The 26,620-nt window shown below is 32.5% G+C and overlaps 1 protein-coding gene across 1 annotated transcript; it reads right to left on the bottom strand.

Moving 5' to 3' along the window:
- LOC106050297 (TATA-binding protein-associated factor 172-like) lies at positions 1–26,262 on the bottom strand. Its single transcript, XM_056021099.1, has 40 exons — positions 25,301–26,262; positions 22,395–22,518; positions 22,029–22,143; positions 20,021–20,155; positions 18,452–18,618; positions 17,851–17,960; positions 17,662–17,761; positions 17,113–17,271; positions 16,891–16,986; positions 16,621–16,797; positions 16,032–16,172; positions 15,687–15,814; positions 15,303–15,426; positions 14,670–14,924; positions 14,360–14,496; positions 13,939–14,113; positions 13,263–13,432; positions 12,618–12,782; positions 11,817–11,934; positions 11,521–11,686; positions 11,321–11,394; positions 10,909–11,025; positions 10,670–10,820; positions 9,477–9,586; positions 8,759–8,960; positions 8,428–8,576; positions 8,187–8,339; positions 7,961–8,098; positions 7,070–7,221; positions 6,862–6,939; positions 6,231–6,294; positions 5,423–5,630; positions 5,167–5,297; positions 4,770–4,892; positions 4,441–4,589; positions 4,130–4,294; positions 3,279–3,356; positions 2,855–2,984; positions 2,672–2,763; positions 1–2,294 (listed from the first exon to the last, which is right to left on the bottom strand). Exons 1-40 carry the CDS (start codon positions 25,309–25,311, stop codon positions 2,024–2,026), a joined length of 5,508 nt encoding a protein of 1,835 aa, XP_055877074.1. The 5' UTR covers positions 25,312–26,262; the 3' UTR covers positions 1–2,023.
- Positions 26,263–26,620: the final 358 nt, after the last annotated feature.

The raw sequence follows: 26,620 nt of genomic DNA, 5'->3' as shown, positions 1-26,620 counted from the left end.
TTCAACTCAAGATATATTTCTATGTTAATTAGTGAACAACAAAAAAATGCATCCATTAAATGCATGAACCTTGTGACCAAGAAAATGAAGAGAAGGATGAGACAGTGGAAGACCAAAACTGAAACCACAAAATTGTGCCAATACAAATACTATTCACAATTGATATCACTATAGTGATTGGTACATAGTCAAACATGTTTGGTTCAAAAGTACATCTAGAGGATAATAGAAACAAAAAAATCACTATTAACACAATGCTGTGTTATTTGTATTGTAAAATAAGTCATTTGTTACAAGATGTGTGTTGCTGTTAACTCATTTGTTACAATATGACATTGTGTATTACAAGATAATTATTATTGTTAATAGCTAAGTACATAATAAAACCAGCCACATACCACAATATAGTTTGTAATAACTATTTCTAGTCAACTTGGTTTTGCTCTTATTGTATCAATGGTATTCTGAAAAGTACTATCCATTCAATATGTGACCAAAAGGATACATAGAAAAATATAGAACAATAGTTATTAACTGAAACATTTTTTTAGCACTTTTTTTTGTTTACTCACAATTGCCCACTGACAGATGGCAAGATGCACCAATGTTAATCACAATAGTATCAAAAATATTAAATCTGAATCAGTCAAATCTCAAAAGAGTAACATTACTCATTAGATAAAAAAAAATTATTATTTATTGCTTAATTAAATGTACTGATTTAGTAGTTGAGGATGAAATTTTGTTAAGATTGAACTGAGCATGCAGACCAACATACAGCTAACATATAAAATATAAATGAATGGAAGCCATTTAATAATTGATAACATGTAAAAAAAAAAAAAAAGTCATGTGTTTCAAAAAAAAATAAAAAATTAATCCAAGCTAACAATAAGACTCTACAAAATTAACCAATGCACATAAAAAAAAATATTTTTAGCCTTATATCTCCTCAGTCATCCCAGTAAAAACACAAAATAAGTGTTTGAAAACAAAACAAAAATACATTTGTTCTTTCCAGGCAACTCAATAGATATAAATAAGATATATATATATATATATATATATAATAAGACATTATTGCTACATTAATTGCAAATAACAAGAAAAAACAAATCAATAATTGAGGTTTTATATGACCAGTCCAATGCTATAATACAATTAGTTATAGTGTTGACAGAAAACAAGAATTCTATAAATGTACACATTCCTCCAAAAAAGAAGAAAAAAATTAGTGTTCAGAAAACTGCATAATTTAAAAGTGAGTTGTGGACAAATGCAAAACAAATATGCAAATAAATCCATACAAATTTATAATCAAAGTTTTTAGGGTGATAAAAAATAACTGATCTCCCACCCAATCTCAATAGCCAAATAATACCTAAGAGTCTAACCCTAAAAAAAAGCAACAACCTTAATTTGCGCTTAATATCTCTAACTACACTCAGGTATCTAAGAAAAGTACTTCATCATAGTGTCAGTCAAAAGTATACATGTGTTAATTACTAAAAGTCAAGTTTGTTCAATTCGTATGCAGTTGAAGGCAGCGCATTGAAAGGTGCAAAGGTAGGACAATAACAACATTATTTCTAATCAAACATGTTTCAAATTGTGAGCATTGCTTTACTCAGTCAATGGTGGATAGACTTGAAAACAATGCTTGTTAAGTGTACAGAAATATATGATACAAAAGAGCCACAAAATAAGAATAACTTTCTCATTGAATGGAGACCAATTATTGAATATAAGTACTAGAGCAACTGATGACAGTACATCTGTACATCCCATTCACATGCCATCAGTCACTATCACTTTAACTTATGACAGTACAACTATACACAAAATTCACAAGATACATGCCATCAGTCACTATCACTTTATAAAGTTGCTGTCAAGTTTGAATGGAGTGATTAATCAGAAAGCAGTTTTTAAAAAGAATTCAACAAGAGAACTGATTCCTAAAGAAATATTCAGAATACAGATCTCCAAATATACTGAATGGGCCAAAAATCAGTTGGTTTGTTTAAGTACTTAAAGATTTCATAAAAGAATCCATGTTGTATTCATTCTCATACTGGGATTCATCCCATAATTCTTCCAAGCCTTCTAGAATGTTTTTTACAGTCTCTTTTTTAGGTTTCTTGTCCTGATCACTGACCGAGGAGCCGGTGTTTCCTTTCTTGTTCTGATCTAAGATAAAAAGATCCAGCAGTTGTTCTGTACCCATTGTTTGTACACTGGAGTTTTCTTGGGTAATCACAGTGTTGGCTACAGCCATTTTAAACTTTTGTAAGCTGATAAGAACAAAAAGATACATAATGAATTGCCTTCATAAAAAACAAGTTTTTGACTTGTAATAATAAATAATTCCACATTTTTCCACAAAACCAGTTACATCTGAATGACTTCTAAGTAAAAATAGTATTGATATCAACTATCTACAAACCCAGTTAATTCTGGATGACATCTAAGTAAAAATTGCATTGATATCAAGTATCCACCGGTACTTTCTACAAAACCAGTTACGTCTGATTGACGTCTAAGTATTAATAACACTGATATCAAGTATCCACCTCACTTTTTCTACAAAACCAGTTGTCTGAAGTCTAAAATATCATATTAAGTATCCACCTATATGTAAAAAGAGCTGAAACTATTAAACAAATTTTACCCCATAATTTTTTCCTCCAAAGTTCCTCTTGTGATTAAACGATAGACATTGACAACTTTCTTCTGACCAATACGATGAGCTCGATCCATAGCCTAAGGATTAAACAAAGTTAAAGCAAGTAACAAATGGAAAACCTATCTTGCATTTTGTGAGGCTAAGCTGATGTGCTGATCTAACTCTAACCTGCAAGTCTTTCATTGGGTTCCAGTCATGTTCTACAAAGATAACAGTATCAGCGCCAGTCAAATTTAAACCAAGCCCACCTACATGGGTGGTCAGAAGCAGTAGATCAATAGATGGGTCATTGTTGAATCTGAAGATTAAAGAGTTGTAAAGAAAACATTTTATATTTATCAAACTATTCTTTGATAGCAATGATTTTATTTGTACACAATACATCTAAACTTCACCTTCTATAAAAATAATTAAACATTAGTATAAAATATTTGATGTTAGATTTTTTTTTTATATTTATTGTAAAAAAAACTAAATCACATGTAAGTATTAACAAAATTAATTTGTATTCTACTTTGTGCAAAGAGACACTGTTAAAAGTCTTTAAATCTTATCCTAAAACTGACATTCTGGGTAGTCTTGAAGTACTTACCTATGTACAATGTCATGTCTACTACCAGCAGGTACAGTACCATCTAGTCTAAGGAATGTAACACTTGGCATGTGGGATCTGAAAATAGTTCAGCGAAAAAATGAAGGCAATCACAAAGTAATCAAAAAAAAAAAAAGAAAAACTTAATAATTTAATTTATAGAGCACTGTTAATAAACATGATGTATGCTCAAGGTGCTGTGATAACATTACAAACAAAATCATGAGAGCTGAAATGGTAAACTAATCTAAAAAAGTTTTGAACATATAGGTTTTAATGTTCTTCTTCAATGTCTGTCTGAGATCAATTGGGAGTGAGTTCCAAACCTTTGGTCTGTGTACTGAAAAAAAACACAACTAATAGCTTTTCTTTCTGAACAATACACAAAGAATACATACATATTTTTTTTTAGTCAATTCTGTTAGCCAGAAATTCTACAGGACTATTAAAATATTTTAATAAACTATTTGGAAATGTATTTATTATTTCACATCCTTGTTTAAATTTGTTTAACCTAAATAAAAATTTCTACATCAATTGTCTGAATACAGATCAAAATGTATATGTAGGATGGATTAATTCATCTCTTATCACTATTTATCTCTTCTCAATGTGCTATGATCCTATCACTTGTCTGGACCTATAGAGAAATAGGGGGCAGTGGTTAATTAATTAGTAAATTTAAAAAAAAAAATTGATTCTTGTTTTGTCAGGTACAAGCAAGAAATAATTGCAAAAATTTTCAACTTCATCTGAGATTGGGTGAAAAATAAGTGTACAAACTTTATACCAGACAGAGAGACAGACAGAGTTGATAAAAAGCTTTGTGAAAAAACATCTGAAGGACTAACTTGAGTAAATCTTTCTCTACAATGTCCAACATACTCTTCAGCTGACAGAATAATAAAACTCTGTGCTGATTGACAACTGGGACACTGTCTACTCCCATCTGATTTGTAGAACCTGAGGCTGTACTGCAGTTGTTCAATCCAATACCACAATCATACAGCAACTGTCTGTGAAACAAGTACAAGCATTGCAGTGATCAAGTCTTAACTATCTGTTTACTTTAAATAAGACTCCCTACTTAATTGTTCAGTTAAATTAAAGAGCAATACAAAAAAAAAAAAAAACTTATGCTATCAGATCTGTAGCTACTTACTTTAAAGCGGTCAGCTTAGGAGCATGTGAGAGATCATGTAAATTAGTTCCCTGTTGTTGCAAGCCAGCCATTGTCTCTTTATATTTTGGATGGGTTGAATTTAAGACTAATGCAGGATGGTTGCACAGTTTTCTAAGATACTGTAAGGCCTAGAAATAAATTAGTTATATATTAATAAATTAAATTATACTCATGAAAAAAAGAATATTGAGGAATGCTAGTTTTCTTCATAAACGTATGATATTCAACAACAAAATAAGCAAAAACAATGTTACAAAAATACAAAATAACAATAGACAACACAATGAGAAAGCAGACCAAATGTGTACCTGGAAAATGTGTGTTGTTCCTTGGTTAGAAACTTTCTTGTCTTTCATGTCCTCCCCCCCAACCACAGTTTCATCAACACTTCGTTTAGCTCTAGACTTGGCAAAGTCTTCATAAAGTTCAACCTGCAATAATAGACAAAAAAAAAAGACCTTTAAATAGATCTATTTTTAGTAACAAAGTGATCACTTCAAGAATACTAAGACTAGTTATTCTGTATAGAAAATCATTAGAAAAAATGCAAGTTCATATAAAAAAATTGAAGAGACCTTTTTTTTTAAACAAAAAATTTAGAACAGAAACTTGCAATGAAATCAGTAAACAAACATTAGCACTAAGAGCTGTTATACATTGGAGACAAAGTATGTTTTCACAAGTATAAATGCTACGACTGACAACCTGCAGTGGACTGAGATCACAAAAATAGTCTTGCATGATTTTAGGTGGCAGGTCTTGCAGCACATCTTCTTTGAGACGTCGCAGGATAAAAGGCAGGACCTGGCGATGTAGGGCTTCCATAGCCAAGGCACCTGAGACAGTCAATTCCACATAGTTACAGTCAGAAATAGCAGATCAACTTGAAAGAAAGACAAAGTGTTATTTTGACTACATTAAGCCAATATAAACTGTATTACTACTTATCAAAACAACATACCTGCTTCTTGTTCTTTGCTAGTACTTTTTCCTTCTCTACTCTGTAAGATTGGTCTTCCATATCTGACTTGAAACTGTTTCTCAGTACCCAGAAATCCTGGCATCAGGAAATCAAACAGGGACCACAGATCCAAGACATTGTTCTGTATGGGTGTGCCAGACAGAATGAGTCGGTGGTTGCAGATCAATTGCTTAGTGGCTTTTGCCAGCTGGAAAATATGATGTAGTTTTGTTTCAATGAAAATATATTGAACACAACCTTATTTACATCTGAGCAATAAACTCACTAGTATTGTCATAAAACACTTCAATGGTGATAAGCTGTTATTGCTGTTAATACACAATATTTCATAATTAAGAATGACCCTGCATCAACAGACAGACAATACAAAGTACAAGGATGAAAACACTTTTTTGTTTCATAAGTGTTGTGACACGGTTGCTGTGTGGTCAACCGTGACACACGGTCAAGTGTTGAGTATTGAGAGTTAGGGGACTTGCGGGAAGTGACGAGTGTGTAAACAAGAGAGAGAGAGAAAGTCAGCGAGTGAAGTATGAGATCTGAATATAACGTTGCCGTGTATATATGTTTTGTTAAAATGTTCGACAATTAAAAAGGCACTGTAAACGTAAAAGGACTTGTTTCTTCACAATAAGCTAGGACCATCTCATTAAGAATTCTTTCGTTTGAAGTGCCATTCAAGTGTGGAACAGATTGCTTATATCTGATAGGTAAACCAATGACTTAATATCAACTCTTTCCAACATTCATGTTTCCAAACTGACATTCAACTCATTTCTGAACTTACCTTGGTTTTCCCATTTCTTATTATATGACCTTCATCAAGAATACAATAATTCCATCTCAGGCCACTAAAAAAAATGAAATGATAATAATTACTAATCCATAAACAACATATGGGATTTCTGTTATTTATATAGGATATACAGACTTAATAATGTGAACAATAGTGCCAATAATTGCCCTTGCCAAAATAATGCTAATGAAATAGGAAAGATACAATTTAAACAAAAAAACAAGCTGTTATTTGTCTCAGTAGTAAAAGGGCAAGACTCAAACCTCTCCAAAAGAATTCATTATATTTTGCGATTTGATTTTTAAAAAAATTAATTCTAGTCAAGGAAAAAAAAAAGTATAAAATGATGTATTATCATCATCTTTTTATTAATAAATGTTTATTTCTTCTATGCTAGGTTCTACAGTTGTAGATGGTTTTTCTTTGTGTGAACCATTTCCCCACTAGAATTGCAGCTACTGCTTGACAACTAGAGGCTCCAGCAGATGCCACTTTTAAATTAATTTCAGCTAGTTTTTAATAATTCATTTTATTCTTTACTAACTCAGGACTTTGACACCTACAATGTTTTTGATGAATCAATGGAAATAAAAAAAAAATATTTGGTAAACAAGGTAATTACCTGAAGAAATCAATATCATTTCTGACAACATCATAAGAGGCTACTATCAAATTATGTTTAGTTACTAACTTTTGCAACCTACAAAAAAAATATAAAAAAAAAATTAAGTTATTAAGAAAATTTATATAAAAAAACAAACATTTTACTCTAAAGTATCCCTTATTAAATACAAATAGCAGAACAAGAAATGCATCTAGTGAGATTTTACCTATTTCTTTCAGCTGGAGGTCCAACATACATCAAAGGATTTAAGTAAATTGGATCTACAAATTTATTCACTTCATACACCCAATGACCAACTAGAGTAGGTGGGCAAACCACAATGGAAGGAAGTGGTGAGCAGTCTGGGTCTTGAGATTTCTAGAGGAGTAACATTAAGACACTCAAACTTATGACAATCCATACACAAAATTATCAAAAAAAAAAAAAATAAAAATGAAGTAATGTCAATAAATTCTGTAAGCTACCTCACAGACTTTATCTTGCTTCCAAATTTATTTTAGCTGCCACCCAAAAATAAAACCATAATAGTTTTGTATTAGTTTCAAGAACCTATACCCTACATGAAATAATTATACAAAAACTAATTTTATTTTACTTAGTTTGCCAAGCTTTCAGGCAGCAGTGTAGTTGACACATCATACTTCTATGTAGCACAAACCTTGTATTTGTTTTCTGACACATCTAACATACTTCTATATAGCACAAACCTTGTATTTGTTTTCTGACACATCTAACATACTTCTATGTAGCACAAACCTTGTATTTGTTTTCTGACACATCTAACATACTTCTATGTAGCACAAACCTTGTATTTGTTTTCTGACACATCTAACATACTTCTATGTAGCACAAACCTTGTATTTGTTTTCTGACACATCTAACATACTTCTATATAGCACAAACCTTGTATTTGTTTTCTGACACATTAAACATACATCTATGTAGCACAAACCTTGTATTGTTTTCTGACACATCTAACATACTTCTATGTAGCACAAACCTTGTATTGTTTTATAACACATCTAACATACTTCTATGTAGCACAAACCTTGTATTGTTTTATAACACATCTAACATACTTCTATGTAGCACAAACCTTGTATTTGTTTTCTCTTTCTAAGTGATCAGTGGCCATGACACAGATAGATTGCAAAGTTTTTCCCAAACCCATGTCATCACACAGAATGCCATGAAGTTTGTATTTATTTAAAAATCCTAACCAGTTCACACCATCCTGAAACAGCAAGAAAAAATGCTAACAGAATCACTGCATCTAGAAATGAGAAGCAAATGGCTACTTGGTACTAGACCAGTAAACATACCTGTTGATATTTCCTTAGTTCTGCATTGACTGGCACCAATATTTTATAATCCTCCTTCTTTGTCATGTCAAATAGCTGGTCCAGAAAACTACGCTCTCTTTCTCTGCGCTCTATTAGCCAGGCTTCAGTGGTTGGTGTATCAGGGATGCCAGCCTAGAAGAGAGCAAAAACACGCTGTCATAATACTTAATATTTTGAATTATCACAATGGAATGTAATGGAATAAAGGTTTTTGTATCACCTCTAATGGCATCAGTCGCACCAAAGTTGCAAAGCAGTGAGTGGCCATCAGGCGAATAGATTGCATTTGATCAGACATTCGTCCCAATATTGGAATAACCAATAAAACAATGTAAGGCAGAGAGTCAATGCCTAGTGATTCTAAAATGTCTTGTTTTATAGTTATGGACATTGGAATAAAAAAACCTTCATAAAACAAAATGTACATGGAATAAATTTTAATAACAAACAATACTCACTTTATTAACATTGAAAGTAAGAGACTAACTATAAGAGTAAGCACAAATTTTTGTATGAAATATTTCTAGCTTCCAATGAAACAAAAAAGATACTGGCAATAGCCTCAGTTCCACCTTCTCTTTTGTTTTCATCATCTGTTGCTCCAAGCAATGGCAGAATGTGATGGATCACAAAATACATTGTCTTCAAAGTGTTACGTACACTTAACGCTGCAAAAACCCTGGACACCATGTGTCTTACAGCTGTCATTTCATGGCTAAGATAAGAACACATCGTGTCCAATTGATCCATTAGCTGAAATAGTACACAATTAATCTATAAGTAAATGAATAAAAATAAATTTAATTCTATGAATCATACAGATAATGTGGACATGGTTTTTGTGGACATGCCATAACTCCAGGATTCAGCTAAAACTATTTGCTCAACTTATGGGAAGGGAATGCCTGCAAGGTGTCCAGAAAAAAATTAAGGATACTTCAAAACATAGTATTCACAGTGCCTCCTGCAAAGTTTGCTGCCAAAATATAGACACTTTTTGTTGTGCAAATTAGTTAACAGATTCACTGCTGAGTTTCTAATAGTCCCTTAAAATAAAAAATTAATATGTCCTATGTGTATTCACCTAGTTGTTCAGTCATTGAAAAATTTAATATAAAAAAATAAGTTATAACAGAAGTTTACTTTCTTTGCAAATACATCTTCTAAAATTATTTGAATGGTACCAAAGATCAAGCATACTAGAAATTGTTATTACTGATTTATTAAAACAAAACACTAAGGCTGTACAAGAATGGCAAACAAACTTACAAAGGGAAGTAAATCAGAATTTAATGCTGGAATAACTGTTTCCATTGTTTGAAGGTTATTAACAAATTCCTGTAAATGGTGAATTTCTTCTTCCTTACTGCTTGAACTAGCTAAGAAACAAACAAAAAAAAAACTATTTCAAAAATCATTCTTATTTCTCATCAAGCACTTCTAATCTAATAAATATTTGTAAAATACAGTGACTAAGACTAAGACTGCTTTATTGATCCTTATGGAAATTTGTTGTGATTACAAGTACATTATCCTCATATAAAGACACAACAAAAAGATATACATACATAGAACAGAAACACTCACTGATTGATAATGAAATCTCTCAAACAGTCACACATCCAAATTAAATTTTGTACACAGGTTCCTTTTACCTCATAGACGCTCATTAAAAACTTGATTTGACATATTCGCAACCTGACAACTGCTATTTGTGAAAAACCACAAGCTCTCTATCAACCCTTTGTATTTTTGTTATTTTCCCTTATACAGCATTTAAAAAGATAGCACGGAAATAAGACTCCCTGTATAATATTTCTTTTCCCCTAAGTGAAATTTTAAAACTTGATTTACACTTCCCTATAGAAGCTGACTAAATAAGAAACAACTAAATCCTAATAGCATAAACAAGATCTAGATCTATTGTCATTTCCTTGAATTCAAAAGGGGGTTAAAAAAAAAGTACACAATAAAACCAAATGTAGCATTCAATTGGGGCCGTCAGATAATGCATTTTTTTTTCTCTAGGCCTGAAACGTGCTGAATAGTCCATCAATGGGAGAATGCTTAAAAAGTTAAATGTTGTAATTGTAATAAAAATGGGCCGAAAAGTGTGAAAGCGGTTGTCTGAGTGTGTGTGGAGTCTGGTCAGAATATAATATAGTTTAAATCGAGAAGCCAAAGAAAAGTCATAAAGTGCACGAAGGACTAACTTTTTGTTTTTAGCCAGGGAGGGGGAAGCAGATAAGTGATACTAAAATTAAAGGGCCATGTGTCGGGGTTGTATTATGAAGTGGGTCTTCTAAAGTCGTCAAAATCACCATGCGCAGGTTAAAAAAAAAAAGGGTGGGGGGTTCTAGAGACTTAACAACAAAGAGAGAGAGAGAGAGAGAGAGGCTTTAAAAGTATGTTAAGTTGATGGTTAAAATGTGAGTCAAATATAAGAACATGTAACAACTTACTTTTCAAAGCATTCTCTAGCAGTTTAAAGGACTCAACACATACATTCCACAACGATGGCAGCTGTTCAGGTAAGGTTGCACTAAACATTTTACACAGAAGAGTCAATGCTGCCTCTGCTCCTTGTCGCTGTGTCAAAAGTTGTTTCTGTAGCTGAAAAGAATGGATTAAACACAGTGTATTACTATGCTCTATAAATCAGGGGAAAAGTTGAATGAAGTATTATTTTAAATAGACCTACTTCCATCTGCTCTTTTCTTTCCATAGAAATTTCTCCGTCAATGTTAGCGGTATCAAGTTCACTCTTAAAAATATTAGCAATTCGACCTCTTCGTTTTCTAAAGTTGCTTTCAGTAACCTGTAAAAATTGATTTGTGATCTGTACATTTAATTATAGCTAAGATAGTTTATTTAATATTTATACTATGCTGAGGATTTTATTATTATTAAGGAAATAGATTGAAAATTTGTTATTGAAACTCAATGATATGAAGAATTAATGCGTTGTAATCATAAGTTTTTATTTCTATATATTAAAAAAAATATTTTCTTTAAGAAATGCCTGGTCTGGGAAGAGATGTAAAGATGATCTCAGATACAGACTATTTAGAATGTTCCAGATGAAGAGGAAGGAAGTCCAAACTGAAAATTACCTTCTGTAAATTTGAGAGTGTCAAGATCCCTCGAAACATTGTACATGGCACTTCCAGATTAGAGACTTCACTCACTGAAATAAGTTTATTAAAAAAAAACATACTTAAAACAAATTATTTAAACAGGAACAAAACACAAGAAGTCTGTGCTTCAAAATGTTTCTCTTTAGCAATTACATCAGCTGAATCTATAAACATACCTAGATGTGTAGAACTTAAAGCTGACATGGGATTTGAGATATTAGGTGTGTACGTGGGATCAGAACACAGAAACCCACACAAATTGGTGATGATTTTAGAATTAGGACTAGGGTTACGAGCAATGCACACTTTGATCAGTTGAGTAAGGCACATGGCTGCTTCTTCCTAAAATGATAAATATAAAGAGCATATATTTTTACTCAGCAAATTCCTCATAAATATAAATTCTTAAATGTAAACATTTTTTCATGTTAATGTATAAATTAGAACAAACAGACACCCTGTTATGTTTTACCTGAAGTGATTCATTTTCTTCCTTTTTGATGACATCCATCAATGGACGAACTACTGGATTTAACTTTTCTGGTAAAGCATTTAAAGCTACAACAGCCATAGAAAGGCTGCATAACACTCTGTGAGTAGGGAACAAATATAACGTAATGAGCAACAATTATTTAAATGGAGATGGCATTAGACATACTTTATTTTCAAACATGACAAAGTCAAAACTTATTTTCTTAAGCACAATTCTTTGGAACAAGTACACTGTCACCTCATAATTGTGACATATTTTATATAGAAACAAAACTTTAGAACCACTGTTACAACTTTGTGAATTGTGATTCAAAATAGCCATGAGTAGGAGTGAACACATTGTACCTTGGGATAATGTCAAGTTGAAGACCAGGGCTCTTAGGAACAGTCAATTTATGGTCTGTTAAAGACCAGTAGTTTGATACAACCTCTTTATGAATATTTAGTTGTCTGTAGTATTTTGTAGCAAGAAAACTGTACTTGGATATTATTGTCAATTCACAATGGATTTATTTTGCCTATATTTATTTGGTGTCAATGTATTTTGTAAATAAAGTTATATATTTGTCTGCTATGAAGAAGCTTGCTTACTTATTTTAAGTAAGCTGTCTCAATGTTGGTTAAGTCACAATTACGCATGCCTGACATAAGTATAATCACCTTCAACTATAATATTGAGCCCTATGTAACCAAAAAATACGGTTATATACACTTAGAACATAGACTGGGAAATGTTTTGTATATCCTTCACAAATACATCACTAAGCACTATTCTACACACCTGATGCTGTAGGTCTGCTGTTCCTGTGATGTCAATGTAACCATTGAGTGAAGCTGCTTTTGTCTTTCATCAAACTTGGACAACATCTGAGGTTTTAATAAGGATCTCAATGGCTTGTATGTTGTTGATGTTAAAGTTAAAGCTGCTTCAAGTGTCAATAGCTGTCTAAATGAAAGAAAATTGTTAATTTTAGTGGGAATAAGACAAACTTCTACTAGTTAACAAGAGAGTGTTATTGTCATCATACCATCACAGCATGGAACAAAAAAAAAGGTGATTTGATAAGGTAAAGAGCTTTCAAATAAAAAACAAATAAACATCATCTACCATAATTAGTTGGAAAGGAATTAAAAATTGCTACCCTGTGAATTGATAAAATCTATCAATAGTGGTAAAGATTTTATTTGGACATATACTGTAAAGCAGGGGTTCTCAATCTGTGGGTTGCGACCCCCTTGGGGGTTAATTGACGATTTGCTAGGGGTCGCCTAAGACCATCTAAAAAATGGATTGTTATTGTCTATTCTTCTGTTGCTGTATGTGCGGGGGTGGTGTCGCCGAGCCTAAAAGGTTGAGAACCGCTGCTGTAAAGTCTCGTCAACGATTTGAAATTCATATATCTAAATCTAAAGTGTTCCTCAATACCTTGGAGGATACGTTGTGTCCAGATTTATGCCTTGCTGCTTCAGAGATGCAAGAAAGTCCTGACAATCATTCTGCATGCGCGTGAAGGAAATGGCTATCTCATCAAAATAAATCAGCTCACCGAGGCAAACTAACAGCTGTGATACGACCTCAGTTGAACAAGGACATGGCTGGGTAAAAAACATTTGAGTCTTGCTTAAGCAGAGTTGCTTCATTGGTTTTTACAAATCTAAACAATGATTTGAACAGAATAGGTTTCATTTCATGACAGTTTATAAAGATATGCTGATAAGCCCATACAGTGAAATGAACGTTTTATTATTTATTTCAAATGTGTTACTCTAATAAGAGGCCCCCCATTCCACACAGACATTTAGTTTGTCATGTCTAGATCTAGGATAATGTAACTTTTAATCAATTTGGTTCTCTCCCATACATTCACAGAGCTAACATTGTTTTTTTAAAAAGTGATTATGTATTATATAAAATAGAAAAGTAATAAACGAAACAAAGCAAAATAAAATTGAGAAGTTTAATGACAAATTTGAAACATCTAAAAAAGTCTTGTTTTTAACTCTATGGAGAAAAATATTTCTAGACAGTCCCAAAAAGGAAGAATGAAAGATGAGTGAATGAATCAGAATACAGTTAATGATATATGTTTATTCAACTATACCGTGCTGTAAGTAGCCCATAAGTAGATGACCTGCCCAATAACAAATCTTTGCACAGCTGACTTGCCATTAAGATGAAACATAAACAGCTTGCTTAGAACATCAAGAGGTGTCTCTTGACCAACTGGAACAACCAATGTAGGCAGACAAAGTTTGCTGGCTAACATGCTGAAAAGCCTGACAATCACCAAAGTCAAGGTTTCAATGAAGTATAAATAAAAAAGAAAGACAAAGGCAAGCATTTAGTCACATAGTAAAAACAATTCTATACACCTGATGCTTTTGTCACTAGCAAATCAAAGACTTATTAAAAAGAAAGTTAAATGAGTTTTATGTAGCTAATGAAATTACTATTGCATTTATTGACATAAAAAAAATGTGAACATAAAAATAAACAACAACAACTTTAAAAAACTAAAATACCTGGATCCACAGACACGAGCTCTATTTATAGTTGCATCTTTTTCTGCAGAGTTCCCTGCTAAAGTGTCTAATCCACCAATAAAGTTTTTGACATCCTGGACAATGTGTCTCATCTCAGTATGAGACTTTCGATTTTCCTGGAATGAAATTTACAAATACTTCATTCAATCCTATAGAAGTAATAATTATTTTCTAACATGATTTCAAAGCAATAAGGTTTCACTCAAATGATGTTCTCTCAAAAATATTAGTGCTCCATAAAAGTGCTAGATCTATTCAAAAAATAAAAATGCTTCGTACATCTACTTACTCTAGGTTTATGCTTGGCCTCAATCAGAAGACTAGGATCATAGGCTAACCTTGGAGGCTGCATGAGAAAAGCTAACCATACTCCCAACCAAGGAACAGCTAGAGCATAGAGATAATCCATATTAGCACACTCTAACAATGATGTCCACACTTTCACAATCAAGGGAAGGAGTTCAGACTTTTCCTCCAGAATGCTGCGCTGGTAAATGTGGCGAATAGCATCTTGGTAGATGGGAATTAGCCACTGGCATGTCATCTATAAAAATCCATTGTTTTAGACATTAAAATACTGAAAATAGTTGTGAAACTGTTGATACTTTGCTAGGAATGTGTAACCGTATGAGAAGATATTCAGAACACTAATGTAGAGTGTTTTTGTTACTTTATGTTTTATTCTAGCACAATAAAACCTACAGTGAGATATTTTCTGACTTAGTCTTATCTTGAAATTCTTCATATAATACAAATACCCAAAACTATTATAAGTGTAGCTCAGTGGCATAAACAGCCTGGTTACCTAAAAACTGTTAAGTGTAGTTCAGTGACATAAACAGCCTGGTTACCTAAAAACTGTTAAGTGTAGTTCAGTGACATAAACAGCCTGGTTATTCAGAAATAAACAAAATGCACTTACTTCTCCTATTTTCATTGTAAGCAGTGTATAAAATGTTTCTAGTGCTGCTTTCCTGACAGATACAATACTGTGTCTAAAAAAAGGCCACAGTCTTGGTGTTAGATCAGTCAAAGAACTTGTCATGCTGTACAGAAGCATTGAAAATGTTAAGTGCAAAAAGTTTAAGTGTTATTATTTTATTTGAGTACTGAAATATTTTTTGCATTTAAACAAAGTTTCATAACTTACAAAGCCTTGAAAAAAAAAAGTAAAAAATGTGTAAATCTAAACAAACCATTTTTCATGATATTTTGAGTTAATGATGAGCTCATGGTGAGCTTGTAATGATCTATAAAATAATTTTAACCCTTGCTAAGATGTAAAGGTATATTTAGAGATACTTACAAGGAGGAGGACTTGGTGTCTGTGTGTGACATAAGTTTTGCTAACAGAGTCATGATGCTGTTCGTGGAGGCTGTCAGGTCATCCAGATCAGCCAGAATGTCCCATAAGCAGCTCAGTATCACAGGAAGCTATGGAAATTGTGTGTGTATTCTATTATCAGTAGGATCAATGGAAAGCAGATATATCTTAGCCTTCATTATACTCACAGAGAGCACATGTATGCAACACAGTATTATTAAAAGAAAAAAAAAATCCTTTCCAATACTTTTGTATAAATAAAAATTTGATAAAGTGTAAAGTGTAAATTTTTAATGAAAGCAAAGCGTTATGGAACATTGGGCCAACCTGTTCAGGTAAACAAGTGACTAGTGGATCAGTGACAGGTATAAGAGCTGCTGCTGCTACTGCCCTGACATCATCATCTGGATCTAAAAGACCTTTAAGTATTGCTGGCAGAATGAGTGGAAGAAGTTTGGATGTCAGGTCCTGTGGAATATATTAGACATGTCAGTGCACATCAGCTCATATTACATAATCACAAGCATGCTGCAACTGTCTTGAAAATAAACAGTGATAAAGAACTTTCAATAGTGACCTAAGTCAGGTGTTTTCTTAAGTTGATAATTACCAACAGTGTTTGGAGAAATACAGACATTTTTTTAAGAATGTACTTGGTTAAGGCTCACTATTATTATATCTGACCCAAAAAGCAGTAATTTCAACATAAAATGTTATATCAAAGGAGTAGTTCAATGAAAACAATTACATTTTACACCATACCCTATCATTATGTTTCAGCTAAGTAAGCTCTGACAAGTCTATGGGCTATCATCGTATAAAAGGCTTAAATGTTATAAATATATATAGGGTTAAGAAATCTTGATATGAATGTGCATAAACATTAGTATGTGTTCAAAAATAAAGAACAACTTACCTGCCTGACTGCTAAGATGTATTTCAAACTCAGAAGAGCTCCATGCCTAACTTCCCAATGCACTTGTTCTAACATCTGAAGTGCTATGCTAACTACTCCCGACACTGATGACTCTTCCATATATTTCAGAACTGTGCCAAGTGCTTGTGCACACGTTTCTCTTACTGGAGCAACAACCTAGACAAAAACATCAGAATGACAACAATGATCCAATACCAGAAACAACACTGGACCAATTACTTTATGGGGTGACAAAAACTATTTTCTCACCTCATCCGAAACAAAATCTCCAAATCTGTCCAGGGCAAGTACACATAAAAGACGCAGGGCTAAATCTGATAACCACACTTGATTTACTGAGGCAAGCTAAATCAAACAATGAAGATTTTTTTCACAAATCAAAAACAACTGTATTGTAAAAATACAACAGAACTTTAAACAGTTCACTTTCTTATTTACTCAACTACAATATAAGACTTAAGTTGGATTTACTTGATTGCTAGGAATGTCCATGGTTTTTCCAGCACCTCTTCCATGTGTTTTGATTACTTCTCGAAGACCAGAAGCTGCTCCATGACGAACTTCCCAAGAACTATGAAACAAGTCATTAATCAAAACTTCGCAAAAGTTTTGGAATGGCCAATCTTCAGGCTGAAAAAAAGATTTTCAGTAAATTTTATGTCGATAAAACAAACAATAAATAAAAACTCTATAAATTACTTTCCTATTTAAAAAAAAAAGGTTACAAAAAATCATGGGCAATAGGATTAAAAAACTAGACAAATATTTCTTTGACCATAGTGGCATAAAGTCCACATGGAGACTTCTATTAGACAATGCTAATAGAGATTTAAGTACCAGAAACAACAAATTCCTTACTATGATTCTTTTACTAAGGGTATCAATATAAAACCAAAACTATGAAGTCCTAGACAAAAAATATAGAAAACTGCAGACAGTCAAAATTAGTCTCTAGCAATATGGTTGATCTCATAAATGTAATAAAAAACAACAAAAAAACATACATCATTTGTTACATACCTCTTCAATTTGTGAGGAATCAGTAGAGTCTAGTGAGCCTGTTGACCTTTCACGCTTGATCCGTTTCACTGGACAAGGTTCATCATTGGCATTGTTATTGCTATTGAAAACATTGTAAAGAGATTATGTAAATAAATTCAAAATACCAATTACTTGATATTGAAACAAAATTTAAAAAAAAATGAAGACCTTGAAATATGTTTAGATAATGATCTTGCTTTTCTTTTCGCAACATTTCTTTCCCTTGAACTCATCTGACTTCTGGCCCCTAACTGTTGTTTTAGCAACTCAACCACAGGCTGGAAGAAATATGCAGAAAGAAAGTTTCAAATAAATGTGTTGGTTTTATATTTAAATATAGCTATCAGAATGATATATAGGTATAAATATTCAGACTGCACTGCTATCAAAGTAAATACACCGATTGATGAAAACAAAAGAATTTTTCAAATTAACTTTAGTTAGAAATAAAGTGATTGAACTAGAATGAACTATTCTGCCAGATTGTGATTAAATAAGTTCTGTGAGATAGCTGCACTTTTTTGGTTTGGACTGCAGTCCCTAAGCTTAGCAGGCTCTAAAACCAAAGAAAGAGAAGGTAAAAATGGTATGTTACTGTGACAGGTACATAACACCCTTGTTAGGTGTTTGCCTACAAAACAGGGGAACATTTCTTACCCAAAGGAACAAAAGGTTACTTATCTATCTATATATTTATTGAAAAAAACAACAACAACGTAGCATTAAATTTTTTATAAAACATAGACCAATACTTAAGAACCCTAAGTACCTGAGAGTTATTATTCATAGAAGGAAGTGTTGCTTCAACATTCATGCGCAGATCATCATCATTGAAAAGATTACTGGAGTCTATACCAAGTTGGCCTGTTATATCTAAGCCCAATCGCTTGTTTAATTGCTGTCTTTGTTGAGAAAGTTGGTCTCTATCATCCATATCTAGGAGATGAACAAGTTTAACATTGTAACTTATTTAAGTGTTTACAATTATTTAAAAGCTTTTAACTATTTTATTTCAAATATTTATAGATTGGAGGACAGAATGGAATGTTTAAATGAAACACCCACTTAGTTGAACATAAAATGTTGAGTTTTAAAAGCTAGTTGGGTCCAAAGTTTAATTTAAAATATATATGCAAAGTAGTGTCATGCAATTAAAAAAAACAACAACTGATTTATAATGAAAAATATCTTAACCAATCTTCTATTCATTTTTTCAGAATGTAATGTTTCACATGATGATGTTTGAAAAGAAACTATAATTAAATGCATTTCTATTTAAAGAAATTATAGCAAATATTTTTACAACATAATTGGAAAAATATAAAGTGATTAAGATTTTTAAAGAAAATGTTGAAGTTTTTTTTTAAATTAATGAATTAGGTAATCTTCCATTAATTGCAAACACTATTAGCATCATTTTTAAGTTCAGCTTCCTGCTCAAGTTGAGGAAGTCTTGACCAAGGAGGAAAATGAAAGTAGATCCTAATCAGCCTTTGAAAAATTATGTAACATATGCTGGATTGGATTACCACTTAGTAAATATTATAATCTGAATAAGTATATTGGTATCTCTTGGATATTTTATCAGTGAGCAATATACATAAAATATAAGAGAAAAAAGTAAATGCCTTAGTTCAACTCATTTTTATTTTTATTTTATTTTTAGAAAAGCTAGACATTTCAGACATTTAATTAATTTTTATACTAAGAATTCTCTTTTATTCTACTTCATTATTTGATCACTGTCACACCTGGTGTTGTACCCTGTTGGTGACCTTGATTTGATCCTTCCCTCATTTTCTTTTGTCTATCACAGCAAATAATATAACATGTTTTCACTTTTCTACCCAACTTACATTCACCTACATGGTTTCACTTTTCTACCCAACTTACATTCACCAACATGGTTTCACTTTTCTACCCAACTTACATTCACCAATGTGCCAATTTAGTTATTGTAAAAGCTATGATAACAGAAATAAAATACAATTGAAACTGTCAACATTTATTAATATTTATATACTAAATTAAGAATTAGAGACAATTGTTATATTAACAGATACAAGCCTCAACAACAGATGTGTACATAGATCCTAAATACAATATCAAGAACATTTTGGAAACCCTTAATGTTCAATGCCATGATTATTGATTAGTGCAGCACTTGTTGGACACAAAGTGACAGACTTACAGTTTTTGAGCAAGACTAAGTTCATTGCTGCCTATGTGCAACCTACAAATAGTTGTAAAAAAGTAGGTTGCTGCAAGTGGAAGTCTATTCTAGACACAAGTCTTTGACATGATTATATAGTATTAAAAGCAAAAGGCATAAATTTACCAACTAAAGATGTTCCAATGTCATACTGATCTCCTTCAGAGCCTAACAGTGAGGAACCACATTCTAAGACTCTTTTTATATCAAAATGTGAAAATAAAACTGTGCCTTCTCCAATAAAATTAGCCATGTCACATTCTGGAAACAAAAATAATCATATATCAAGCCATACACTTATTTTAGACAATCTATAAATATAATTCTCTTTATGGCTCAAGAGTTTGGACACCACGTAAAGGAAAGATCACTCTTTTATTTTTGCAAGTTGGACGGACTAGAGTTACCCTACATAGTTTAAGAGGCAGAAAAAAAAAAGGGGGGGGGGAGAACAAGTAGTATTAAACCGTCACTAAATAGCAGGGCCGGACTTAACCATTGTGACCAAGAAGTCATGGAAAGAAAACAAGTAATCTATTCTGTATTCACCTGTCACTAAACAGCAGGGACGGACTTAACCATTGTGGAGTCCTATGCGAAACGGATTTCGCGGGGCCAAGTTTGGGTAGGGATACAGATAATAAGTGAAAATTAAGAGTTTTTATTAGAAAATAAATTCATCTTTGCATTTAAATGACTTTACGAGCTTTGCGTACAGTAAAGTCATACAGTATATCATAAAAATTCTATTTCCTACACAGATCATGCTCAATAGCAAGAATTACCAAAAGTTTCTACGAGAATTGTTGACCTCAAGTAATTCTTCATTAGTTTGAGACGTGAGAAGCTTCTTTCACCAGATTACACAATTACGGGTAATGCATAATGCCATTTTTACTTATCGCGTGTAGGATTGGCGCTTTCCATATTAATGACACCCCAAAATGACAATTTTTGTCTGTATATTTCATGAGATTTGTTTGAGTTTTCAAAAGATTTTTAATAATTTCTGGAGATTTCCAGGACTTTTTCACATATTTTGCAATTTCAGGAGATTTCCAGGAGATCCTGGTAAATCGACACGAGGCCGCTGGAAATCTGTTATAAAATGGTTTAATTTAATATTTTTTACACCTAGAATTAGCGCGGGTCCTATGAAAGTACATCGCCCACTGCAGTCGCCTAAGGCCAGCGTTGCAAAATAGCGGCATATGCTATGTCGACTAGTATAAAAATATTTTGCAACAATTAACAAAAGAAAAGTCTGGACCATAAGGATAACAAAGCCCTACAAACAAAAGTGAAGCAAAAAAATAAATTTCTTATAATGGTTTGGGATATATACCAACACAAATAGACAATTTTTCAATTAAGATATATATACTGCAAACAAGAACCCACGAACCACAACACAGATGAGATTTGTATTTATGCCTCAGTTGGTAGCTTCCAAGTAATATTGAACATCATTCCTACTAAAATTATACAAAATGTATTTGAGTGTAGCTGAATATGCAGACAACCTGAGCATCATAAGTAACAGCCTGAACAGCAGCAAAGGCATGCACTTCATAAATGGACAATGCTTGGGAGCTTGTGGCTTATAAAGAAATGTTGAGAAAAAAAACAAACAATAATAGATGCAAGTTTGTTGCAGAGAAATAGTGAGATGCTTCAAACTAGTAGACTTAGCCACTTAGATATTGGTTATGTCCTCTTCTAAGACACATGCTTTTTTTTTTTTAAATTGTATTGACAAACAATTTTTTTTGTTTCATTCTCTTCATATTTAATGTTACGCAGACAGTGTAATTAAATCAAAACTTTCCTTTCCTAGAAAGTTTGGTTGAGTGCAGCAACCCCCTTCCCAATTTTTATAGAGATTTGCTATAGCTCAAAAGATCTAGTAAAATAGAACCTTACACAAGATTTTACTCCCAATGTGAAATATTGGGTGTTTTACAAAAACAAATAAATAATAAATTTATAAATAAAATATTCAACAAGATGTTTTGTGTCTGAAAATATTTTGGAATATTTCTAAAAATACTAACAGCGGTGGTTCTGTATTATATAAATTTTCTACAGTAGCTTCCATGACAACAACGCAGTCCCATGTTTATAGATCACACACCTGATTTTGGAGCACCCCTAGGTTCCCATTGTGGGACATTCTTTGCTATCGCATCAATAGCTTGTGCAGCTGCCACACGAGTCTCCCATGTTAAACTTCTCAGGAAGCTATGAATCTGAAGAAAGAAACATACATTGGGTTATAGTTGCTTTATAAGTGTAAAAAGATATTAACATCTGTATGTACCAACACAAGAGACAAAGGAAATATGCATCAAAATAAAAATTACATATTCTTTCAACAGAAAAAAAGAGTGGTTTAAGTTCATGTGCTAATCAAGCCATATAGTACTGCTGGCAAGCATGTTAAGACAAAACAACTATAAAATAGATAACATAAAAATAAGTGTTTTAAATATGTCCATACTTTGACCAGAAGTGTATTGAGCTCATGTGGATGAAGTCTCACAACATCTCCTAATTGTTCAGCAGCAGATTTTCTAATTAATGGTGTAGATCCAGTATCCAACAACAAAAACAACCTATCTAGTCTGTAAAACATACAAAGAAAAGAATTTATTACAATAAAAAAAAAAATCTTATTTGCTAAAAAAAAAAAAAAACTTTGTTTACACAAAGAAACTGACTGGCCACCTAGAGGACATGATAAAGCATGTATTGTGTAAAAAAACAACAACAGGTTCTTAAAGTTAGTTGCCTACTAATGACTTTTCTACAGCTCTGTTATTGAGGTCAATATGAAGTATATTTCAGTTGAATGAAAACAATGGGATTAGCTGTTTTTGGTCCATTGAATCATCTTTCCAATATACAGTAATGTGCTATATTTCAAGATGGAACTTGCAATGTTTAATATACACTATTAAAATATCATTACACCTTTTATTGTGCTGTGGGCACTACAAACATTCCAAAAAGAAATGCTTTTACTTTAAAGCTTAGCTTTAAGTAAAAATCTTAACAAATTCATATAAAGCATGGAAGAAGAAGAATTTATGCAGGATAAAACAACTCATTTTTAATCCCACTACAAATAGAACACCTCAGAGACTTTCTTTAATTTCCTCCAGCAAGACTTGGCATGGCAAAGTTTTAATACATTTCCCCATCATGGGCAGCATCAGCTTTCACCTGCTGCATGTTTTGAAGTGCAATCCAAACATCCAGGGCAGAGTTTAAATCTTCACTTCAATTGTAGCACTGCGGCTCAGCATTGATGCTTTAGGCTTTTTTTTAATCTCTAAAATTCTTAATTTTTTACATGCTGACGTTCAACCTTTTCCTGCTTATTTCATATTCCATCACATATCCACATTCATTAGCAAAACCAAATTGAGAGAACTTGTTTAATGGTCTCACAAATTATAAATACATGGGATGTTGACCTTTGCACTGCATTGATTTTTCTGCCTTTAGACGATGAGGTCATTTATTTCTTCCAGACTTTCATCTAGTAGTTTAAAAGTAATGTTCACATTTTTCATGACACTAATGTTTACTGACTTTACCAGAACCATGGACTTGAAAGATAGAAATTTCATATGTACATGGTTTTAATGTAACTTACTAAACCATCTCGTATAAAAAGAACTTCTCTACTCTTGCTGTATCTCTCTATTTCAATTATTTAGCCTTCAAAAGGTACAGAGATCAACCCAACACTTTTGTCCACAGTACATAACATTGGTAACCAATTAACAGGATTTATTTCGATTCTTAAAAATTCTATATAATATTTATATACCAGCAGTACAAACCAGCTACACATGTTTATTTGTTCCCTGGCTATATATTTTATTATGGCCAGAACACTACCTTCTTTTCTTTTTTTGAAATTGTAATAAACAATGAAAGTTTATTGCTCTCTTTTTCCTTTTCTCTCTCTTTGCTCTTTGGCATGGACAATTTTTTTACCTGCCCATCGTAATTTCTCTGACTTAGACTTCTGACATGATTTGGAAAGACACGCTCCATAATGCGCCCTTGATACATACACAAACGCATATTTTGGGCCTGTTAATTTAGTAGCACTTTCACTTATCTGTTTTCCCCCTCCCAGCCAAAAACAAAAGTCGGTCCTTTGCACATATTATGACTTTTCTTCAACTTCTTAATTCAATCTATATTATCTTTTGACCGTGACCCCCCCCCCCCCCCCTTTTAAAAAAAAAAAGTCGTACTTTTTTTTTTTTTTGCAACCTTTAATATTAAATTTAATATTAAAACACCAGCTGGGAGTAGGCTTCAGACATTGCCAATGACAGATCTTTATGGAGACAGCTTGCTGCCCAATGTGCCGAACGGCGTGGGAGGACCTAAGCCTAAGTATGTTAATATTAATGTTTACAAGCAATGTACGGTATTAGACACTGAATACATTTCTTTATACCATCAGTTTCAGGACTAGAGAAAAAAATGCATTTTCCAAAGGCCCCAATCCAATGTCACATTCATGTTCCACTTTCTACATTTATTTTGGTATTTTGTTCTCTAAATAAAAAGAAATAATTTTGTTTTATTATTGTAATCCTTTATCTCATCCCTTTTGAGTGTAGCCAAATCACCATAGCTCTAGATTTATCTTTTTAATGCTATTTGGATTTAGTTGTTTTTTTTTACAGTGTTTTTTTACAATAACTTGCTCTCTCTCTCAATAAAAAAAAAGACTCTAGATCTATCTTATTAATACTATTAGGATTGTTTTTGTTTTTTTATTAAGACTGCATCTAAAACAAAGCGGAAATGATGTAAGGCATATTAACAATAAGTAAACTTAGGGAAAAAGAAAAAATTGCTTTAAAAATATGAAATTTGTGATATTTTAAAAATGCTTTATGTGTAGACTATGACCTTTTGGGGAGATAATAAAAATAAAATACTGGTACAAAGGTTTGATAAAACGCTTGCAAGCATTTTTTTGTGTGTGAATCTTTTTGAAATATAGTCAACTGCAGGCAACCATTACAATTCATTTGTAGAAATAAACAGAATCCAATATTTGCTTGGCAGTGGAAATCTTGTTTTGGACATAGATCTTCACAAATCAAAATCTAATCTTAGCAGTAGTCGACCTACATAGCTTAGATGTGTAGTCAAAAATGCAATTGATATGAAACTAGGTAGTAAAAACAATAATTATCACAGTATAAGACCGAGTGCATTCAATTAGTAAAAATATTTACTTTTATTATCATTTTATTAGGTCAATTTTTTAATAAAACATGTTTTAGGGACCAAAACCAAATTTACCAAGGAGTACATTTTAAAGATATGTTATGTAGGTCTGTCTAGATTCTAGATTAAAAAAGATACCTGGTGCTCATGACTGGGCTGTTATTAGAACTGCTGATGCTTTTAGGATACAAAATTTGGCTTAAGTCATTGAACCCATGGGCATGACATTCATCATTTTTGGCATCCTAGGTGAAACTTCACTAGAGATATGGCAATGATATGCTTCTTTGTCTTTACAATGATTCTCACATTCAAGATCTTGATGGTTAAGCAATTGTTGATGAAAAGATTCTAAAGTCTAGATTCCAAACATGAGCAGAGCCTCAGGCAGAGGAGAGGACACACAAAAAATGGAATACTACTAATTAGATCTAGACTGCTAGAATCTCTAAATATCTAGACTACTCAGATTAGTCTCTAGAAATCTTCACTAGTTAAGTATATTTAAGCTGGGAGGTTAAACTTGACTTGGAACTACTAATCTAGAACTTTATCTTAGTCTTAGATCATCTATCATCCTCAGACGGCTCAAAATCAGATCCTGGCAATCCTGGGCTTTCTAAATCAATTTATCTAGATTTATTTAGGTTTTCGTGATCATGCGCTAGTTCTAGACTATAAAGATTCCTATAACAAGACTTAGCTTGTATTAGATGTAGATCTAGACTAGATACGAGATCAATAGTGAATAGAATTACTTAATAGAGTAAGAGCAAGACCAGTAAAGAAAATTGTCCACCAGGAACTTTCCGACACTCAACAGTACGATGTTCACTGTGAGTATCAGTATCAGTAGATCTAGTCTAGTAGTCCTAGAGATCTATGTATGTGTGGAATGAAGTTTAATAATTCGAAAAAGTAGCGAAGAAATAACTATGTGATGAAAACTAATTGAAATTTTCTCAAAACGGGCATTTTTTATGCGTGTCTTATATACTTTTGGGATCTTTTTTAACGCAATGGAAGCGACCTTGCTTCGAACGCGGTGTGTATTTATACTGACTGCCATTTTGCAGGTCTTCCGTCCAAATACCGTTGCGATTCACAAATGATTGGTTGAAGAGATTGTGACCTAATTCCATGCAGCCAATCGATGTAATTGTCATATTAAAAACAGTTTCATTGTCGTAAAATTGAATTGCCACATTGGCTACTCGATCTTTTTACTTTTTGCGTTAAAAATATCTCATCTTATACAATACAGACTTTACTTCAAAAAAGAAGATGATTACGTCCTACGCGTCATGCATCTTGTCCTGCATGTTAACCAATGACCAATGACTTAAATTCTGCTAAGTCATTGGTTTTCCTGGCTGGCCCAGGCAACCCATTCCATGCTCTAATAGCACTAGGGAAGAATTAGTTCAATTTATCCTAGCATATGGAACGAGGAATGTG

The sequence above is a fragment of the Biomphalaria glabrata genome, chromosome 2 (genome assembly GCF_947242115.1).
Source record: "Biomphalaria glabrata chromosome 2, xgBioGlab47.1, whole genome shotgun sequence".
In the NCBI taxonomy this organism is placed as follows: domain Eukaryota; kingdom Metazoa; phylum Mollusca; class Gastropoda; family Planorbidae; genus Biomphalaria; species Biomphalaria glabrata.
Note: the sequence above shows the minus strand (reverse complement) of the source record. Positions and strands in the feature narration are given on the sequence as shown.

What these genes read in the sequence shown, in the direction of transcription:
- LOC106050297 (XM_056021099.1), bottom strand. An exon ending in TGGAACTGAGGCTATTGCCA is followed by an intron (nt 8,577 to 8,758) that starts GTATCTTTTTTG and finishes CTATAAAACAAG; the next exon opens with ACATTTTAGAATCACTAGGC. An exon ending in TAAGAAATGGGAAAACCAAG is followed by an intron (nt 5,631 to 6,230) that starts GTAAGTTCAGAA and finishes CATATTTTCCAG; the next exon opens with CTGGCAAAAGCCACTAAGCA.